This window comes from Girardinichthys multiradiatus, chromosome X (genome assembly GCF_021462225.1).
Source record: "Girardinichthys multiradiatus isolate DD_20200921_A chromosome X, DD_fGirMul_XY1, whole genome shotgun sequence".
Lineage (NCBI taxonomy): Eukaryota > Metazoa > Chordata > Actinopteri > Cyprinodontiformes > Goodeidae > Girardinichthys > Girardinichthys multiradiatus.
The window spans coordinates 15,501,593-15,508,985 of NC_061817.1; the positions used below are offsets into that span (position 1 = coordinate 15,501,593).

Consider the following 7,393-nt stretch of genomic DNA (forward strand, 5'->3'; position numbering starts at 1 on the left):
TGCATCTATTCCAAACTAATAAGATCAAACCCTTAAGTTTGAGTTAAAAAATCCATTTAGTTTAACTAAAAGCCTTTACTGGCATGCAATTGGGAAATTCATACAATTCTGAATTGGTCCAATAATTCCAGCTTTTTTTTAAATATAAGCTTCCTTCAGTGAAGCAACAGTTCAGGTCAAGTAAAAGTTGTGGTCAGATTGCAGTTATTTTAGCATTGTAGCTTAAATTTTGACTATACTAGAAAGTCAGAGGTTTAACAGACTCAACAGAAGACAGTCAGACATGATGTTGGAACACATGTGCACTTTATTGGGATTGTTTAGTCAGTGTACAGGTTGGCCCCACCGGTCTGGCACCCCATGTTACCGTCACTTTGAGACCCCTTACCCCACCACCCCAGGAATGAAACCAATGGGGAAGAAGGTCACAATTGGGTTTTGCATAACAAAAAAAAAATTAAACAGGACCAAGATCATTTTAAGGCTGAAAAGTACAAAAACCCAGACATAAATTTACATACAAGCGATACTACCATGTTTAAGTATGCGCCAACCACTGGGCAGCCTTCATAGAGGCAAATACGTGTCTGAACAATGCAGTTAACGAACATTTGGAATGACAAAATGTACATTTTATGCCCCCAGATAAAACTGCAGAACCTTAGGGGTTTCCTTCAAACCTAGCTAAAAAACCTAAACATTACCATCTCCTTCATCGTTCCAGTTTTTTTTTTAAATCCTGAGTCAAGCGCCAAAAATAACTGAAGCCATGCCAATGAGTTGTCATCTAGGCTCTGCGCCTGAGTGTGTATGAGAAATGTGTGGTTGTTCTGCACAGAGCTGAAGTTGTTGGGTGTTTGGGGAAGGGGAGGAGGAACAGTCTGTTTAGAAGCATTTACGGTGGACGATGGAGGGGCCAGACTCATCGTACTCCTGCTTGCTGATCCACATCTGCTGGAAGGTGGACAGGGAGGCCAGGATGGAGCCTCCAATCCAGACAGAGTATTTACGCTCTGGTGGGGCAATGATCTGCAACAACATAAAGAAGCAGGTATTAAAGACCACACTCCTAGTGTAGTGTTGTGAATAGAGTCAGGAACCTGCTGAGACAACTCACCTTGATCTTCATGGTGGATGGGGCCAGAGCTGTGATCTCCTTCTGCATCCTGTCAGCAATGCCAGGGTACATGGTGGTACCTCCAGACAGCACGGTGTTGGCGTACAGGTCCTTACGGATGTCGACGTCGCACTTCATGATGCTGTTGTAGGTGGTCTCATGGATTCCGCAGGACTCCATACCTGTGAGCAGATTTATACTTTAGCAAGTGGTGCAGAACACTTCTAAAGTGCATTTTCTTTGATTACAACTGGTTTAAATTTGTCAACATACCAAGGAAAGAAGGCTGGAAGAGAGCCTCTGGGCAACGGAACCTCTCATTGCCAATGGTGATGACCTGTCCATCAGGGAGCTCGTAGCTCTTCTCCAAGGATGAAGAAGAGGCGGCGGTACCCATCTCCTGCTCGAAGTCCAGGGCGACATAGCACAGCTTCTCCTTGATGTCTCGCACGATTTCCCTTTCAGCTGTGGTGGTGAAGGAGTAGCCACGCTCCGTCAGGATCTTCATGAGGTAGTCTGTCAGGTCACGGCCAGCCAGGTCCAGACGCAGGATGGCATGGGGCAGGGCATAACCCTCATAGATTGGCACTGTGTGGGTCACACCATCACCGGAGTCCATGACGATACCAGTGGTACGACCGGAAGCGTACAGGGACAGCACTGCCTGGATGGCAACGTACATGGCAGGGGTGTTGAAGGTCTCAAACATGATCTGTAAGGACAAGGGAGAGACATGTTAGCATTCATCCATGACATCTCAAGAGGTTGTGGCCACTGCACTCACTACATGCATTAGAGTGAGCTTCAGACTGACGTTAGTAGAAAAAGTGCAGAAACTACATTCCTTCACACTTGTGCATGTCAGACCCATCATGTACTGAGCCATCAGCTCTGCTAAATCTAGTCACAAGTGCAAATGAAAGCACACAAGAGACCTGCTGATGATAGATCATCTTATAGGAGAGAGATCCTAGAGAAGGAGGAATGACGAAGTGAGAATAGGAGCTATATTGAGAGGTTTCAGACATCTTTTTAACTTAAGCTGAATGACATGTACCTGGGTCATCTTCTCCCTGTTGGCTTTGGGGTTCAGAGGGGCCTCTGTGAGCAGGACAGGGTGCTCCTCAGGGGCAACTCTCAGCTCGTTGTAGAAGGTGTGATGCCAGATCTTCTCCATGTCATCCCAGTTGGTCACAATACCGTGCTCGATGGGGTACTTCAGGGTCAGGATACCTCTCTTGCTCTGGGCTTCATCACCTACATAGCTGTCCTTCTGGCCCATACCCACCATCACGCCCTGAAAGAAGAGATTAAATTTAAGTATGCATTTACTATACAAACAAATTAGATTAAGGTTTTACATTACTTATATAAAATGCTATATAAACTTGTCATCCAGTTATAAGGGACTGGAAGTTTCCCACAAAAGTCTTCTAATGTGCTCATCACCAACCTGATGCCTTGGGCGACCGACGATGGAGGGGAAGACAGCACGAGGGGCGTCGTCTCCGGCGAATCCGGCTTTGCACATACCGGATCCGTTGTCAACAACCAGTGCGGCGATTTCATCTTCCATGGCTGAACTGTAAAAAAAGGGTTGGAAACCCGTTAACACAGCAATTCAAAACCAGTTGGTCTGCAGTCACAAGTCTCACTTCCTGTTATTGACAGGCTATGTGCCAAGGCGTCCGCTAGGGGGAGCTCAAAACCAACATTCCTACCAGTCAGACAAAAGGAAGTGCTGCTGCATTCTGTTGTTACCATATAAGGGCATTGTTCGGTTTTGAGCAGCTTTGCGGCTACTGGCAGTGTGGCACGCGGCCAGAATACGGCAAGAAAAAACGGAACAGTCGACATTACGAGACCCGGTTCCGAGAGACCACTCCCTCGGGTTCACTAAAGATACACTTCTTCACCCCCACCCACTGTTGCTCAACACCCCCACCCGTGTCGGAAATCTTTGCTTCAATATCACTGCGTCATAGTTCTGACCCGACTCAATTCAGACAGGCCCATCTGGCTCGACCATGTGCATATTTAAATGTACATTAAGAGGCATTATAAAAAACTAAAAGAGTTGCATGATATACTTCTGGCTCACAAATCGTCACAAGGGCAAGACAAACTCACCATTTCCTGAAAGCCACACCTTAACTAGCTGAGGGTGATTAGTCATTGGCCATTTTCCTTTCCTTCATTAACTGTCAAAGCAACGATCATAACGGTTTAGTCATTTAACGACCGTCTTAAAGTTAGGCCCAGTGGTCTTCGCTGTCACTGTACTACAAGAACTGATCTAAAGTTACAAGATGATACTAAAATAAGTTGCATTTATTGTATGAGAGGCAGCCGTTAATGATTCAAATCTGAAGGGCGTGTTAGCATGATGTGGCTAAGCTCTAAAGCTAAAGTAGGTCACACCCCGCTAGATCAGGCGCACAAAGGGAGCAGCCCTGATCCAGACGAGCCCAAAGCAGAAGTGCTAAACCTAAGGAATACATTCCATACTACAGCACACGTTTAATACTTGCATCAAGCCATCCACAAGCGGTAGTTTTAACTAGGAAGTATTTAGAAATCAATAAGCCGGCTCCAATTAAAGCATCCAAGAGTTAACGCCTTTCTCATTTTCCAGCCATAAAAACCACCATATACGAGCTCCAACAATAAATTTAGCCAAAAGTGATTTCTCATTTGCGATTTTTACAAATTCAAATAGTTTTATTCGACTAGACAAAGAACCTCGTGGCCCTTCCCACATTAATCCGAAAAAATTAAATAAATCCAACTCAATAATACAAAAATAGCCGCAATGTTTACATTTCAAAGCCTTCTAACATTTGAATTCTGTAAAGTACAGTTCCTGTCAGCTTACCTTTGGGTGTGGGGGGACTTTTCGCTTTAAGGGAACCGGTTTCAGGCAAATGATATCCCGCACAAATTGTACGTGTGACGGCGCCGAGAGTGAATCCGTTAGCTGTGGGCGCTCCGCTTTTATACCGCTCCAGCTGTCCGGCTCTAGCCATAAAAGGTAAACTTTCGGAATGGCGCCTCTGATTGGCCGAGCGTCATGCATTGAGGCACGTCGCGTGCGCGCCTTTGCCTGTGCGCTGAGGGGAGCGCTCGCGAGGCGGAGAGGAGAGGGAGGCGATAGTAGCAAAGGATTGGAGAAAATAAAAGGGAAGGGATTGATGTGGTGAGGCCTAGAAGGTCTAATCCCGAGATATAACGTTATATTCAGCTATATGCATGTGTAGGGTTAGATACCTGTCAAATAAATGCTCCATGCACCTGCTCTAAGCAGTTAGGCAAGTATTTTAGTGACAATAATTAGAACTAAGCATCAAAGGGCTCCTCCCCATGAAGGCAGCCAAGGCCTAGGTCTTGCATCTGAAATCATGTCTCACTCCCATTCTCTTCTGTGAAATAAATTCACATTATTTAATAGTTTTAGTTATAACACTGGTTGTAATTAACTGGATGTGATACTGATGTTGCTGTTCACTTTATGTCCTCAGCAGATCCCAAACCATACATGACAAACAGGAGTCAGATAGCAGGGACAGAGGTAAGAGGCAATGAATGAGGAATGACCACTCCGTCTTTGGCAACACCCTTTAAATTTATTGATCAGTCTTTTGTAGGGTTGATTATTAGTTAATCTGAAAGATCATTTTGGTGTATAAATGCCATAAATTGATAAAGATGTCATCATGCAGGATAAATGGTTGTAGTGCACCTGTAATGATGTTGGGTGCATGTCTAGCATGTTTCAACTTGATCACTCCCATGCAGGAGAAAGCATGAATCATCTACACTAACAGGTTTAGTGTCATTACTTTATATTTTTTCTCATATAAAAGTTTAAATTGTATGTTTTGTGATGATTTTCAAATCTTTAAACATGACAGTGTGTCAAATGACCGAGAGGCCATTTAAAAGTGTCTACACTGAGACATGTAGCAACTCCTCTTCCTCCTGCACCACTTCCCCTTCATCATTTAGTTGTAATCACTCTAGCTTTTTTGTTCTTGGCTTCTCTTCCTGGATTTCATTCATGCAGTTCCTTTGACTTTAAATGGACATCGTCTTTTATCCCTGCATTTCCACACAGTTTTAATTCTGTATGACAGAAAAACTGCTATAATGACATAAACATGGATTGGCTAAGAAATATTTAATCCTGCATCAAGGGCATGGCTCTGCATTTATACTTTGTGTGTATATGTCTACATGTTTTAACATACATGAATGAATCAGGTTATCATTTCAGAGCATGACAAACATTCAAACCACATACAGTAAAATGGAATTTCATGTTTGTTTCTGTCTTCAGAAAACTTAGGTAAGCAGGGCTTTAGGTGTGTTTATGTGTTAACTGGTTTATAGTTGTACGTGTGAGGTCTCTGGTTAAGTACTGTGTTGCCAACACTCTTCACTGGGAATCTGTGCTTGCCAAGTGCTTGGAATACTGTCCTGGAAAGATTCCCTCTCATGTATCACAACAGTGTGCGTTTGTGCTTACGCCCTGGCTGCCAGCTAAATGCAGGCTCTCTGAACCTGAGCCTTACAGTCAATGTCTTTTCTGCTTTAAAATAATCTTTCTTGGAATTTGTCATCCTGACAGGAACTCATTTACAGTCACGTGAAGTGTTGCATATAATCACCATTACCACAATTATATGTTGTCTAAATGGATCATTTGTAAAATTGTGAAATTCTTTAATGAGACATCTAAGTGGAGACTAAATTTGTCATTTATAGCAATTGAGTGTTAGGGAAAAGATTAAACTGACCAAGAATAGTTTTGTAAATAAAAATAACACTTTGTTAATATCATATTCAATATTCAAACAAAATAAGCTTGATGAAGAACCTCACATTGTCAGACTTATTTGGAACAAATTTGTTTTAGGCAGAATTTTTTGTGTGCTTTTTCACCCTTGTACATCAAGCAACAGGTTGTAGCTAAAATATTTGCCTAGAAAATCAGCCCCACAGCATGATGCTGCCACCACCATGTTTAACTGTGAGGATGTTGTGTTCCCAGTTGAAAATTATTTAAATAAATTCATCTTTTATCTGTGCATGTAGTATAATCTCACATTCAAAACTGTAGAAAAAAATGTAGCTTTTAATGATGTTTATATGTTGTGTTTCTCAGTGACATCTTTAACAAATAATATTTTTTCTTAAACTGATGCATTTACAATATCATATAAAATAGAAGTGAATAGAACAGAAATATCCTTTATTCTCCCACAGTGGAGAAATTCAGATGTGCCAGCAGCAAAGTGAAAGGTGAATGGAAGCATGCAGGTACACATATGAGAAAAAACAGAAAATTATATAAGAATATGAAACTGTACAATAATTTACAACATAAGAATTAAATTAAGCTTTTAAAATAACCCTTTCCAAAATGGTAATGAAAATAGAGCATGCTATTAAAACAAGACTGATGTGCTTGATTGTCAAACAAAGCTACAGAAAAACTCTTGAATTCTTAAACGTGTCCATTACGCAGAATAAAAGATAACAGATGTTTAAAACAAGCATATCGGGGACAAACAAGGCTAAATATAATATATGCATAAGATGAATTTGTTTTTAAGGTCTTTTAAACATCTCTAACATGGTTTTCTTGTAAATATTGATGTGGTTGCTCAAATTTATTTTGCCTTCGCAGAGCGTAAAGCATCACATCCTTGTTTGTGGGACCTTCACATGTCAAGGCAAAGCTGCACACCAACCAATGTTGGTAAAACACTTTTTGAAGTTCATGTTCACCGCAGCTTATCAAGTTTATGCTTTATGTACCAGTTTATTATTTTATTTTAATATTTAATGTTTGTTAAGACAGTGACAGATACAATAATCCACATACAGTGCCTTGTGAAAGTATTTGGCCCCCTTGAACTTTTCAACTTCTTGCCACATTTCAGGCTTCAAACATATAGATATAAAATTCTAACTTTTTGTGAAGAATCAACAACAAGTTGGACACAATCGTGAAGTGGAATGAAATGTATTGGATGTGTCAAACTTTTTTAACAAATAAAAAACTGAAAAGTGCGGCGTGCAATATTATTCGGCCCCCTTGCATTAATACTTTGTAGCGCCACCCTTTGCTGCAATTACAGCTGCAAGTCTCTTGGGGTTTGTCTCTATCAGTTTTGCACATCGAGAGACTGAAATTCTTGCCCATTCTTCCTTGCAAAACAGCTGGAGCTCAGTGAGGTTGGATGGAGAGCGTTCGTGAACAGCAGTCTTCAG

At 41.6% G+C, this 7,393-nt stretch overlaps 1 protein-coding gene across 1 annotated transcript; it reads right to left on the reverse strand.

Moving 5' to 3' along the window:
- Positions 1 to 284: 284 nt before the first annotated feature.
- LOC124863544 (actin, cytoplasmic 1) lies at positions 285 to 4,148 on the reverse strand. The gene is made up of 6 exons (XM_047357961.1): positions 3,993 to 4,148; positions 2,571 to 2,700; positions 2,175 to 2,414; positions 1,391 to 1,829; positions 1,118 to 1,299; positions 285 to 1,029 (listed from the first exon to the last, which is right to left on the reverse strand). The coding sequence occupies exons 2-6, from the start codon at positions 2,691 to 2,693 to the stop codon at positions 886 to 888; spliced, it is 1,128 nt and encodes a 375-aa protein (XP_047213917.1). The 5' UTR covers positions 2,694 to 2,700; positions 3,993 to 4,148; the 3' UTR covers positions 285 to 885.
- Positions 4,149 to 7,393: the final 3,245 nt, after the last annotated feature.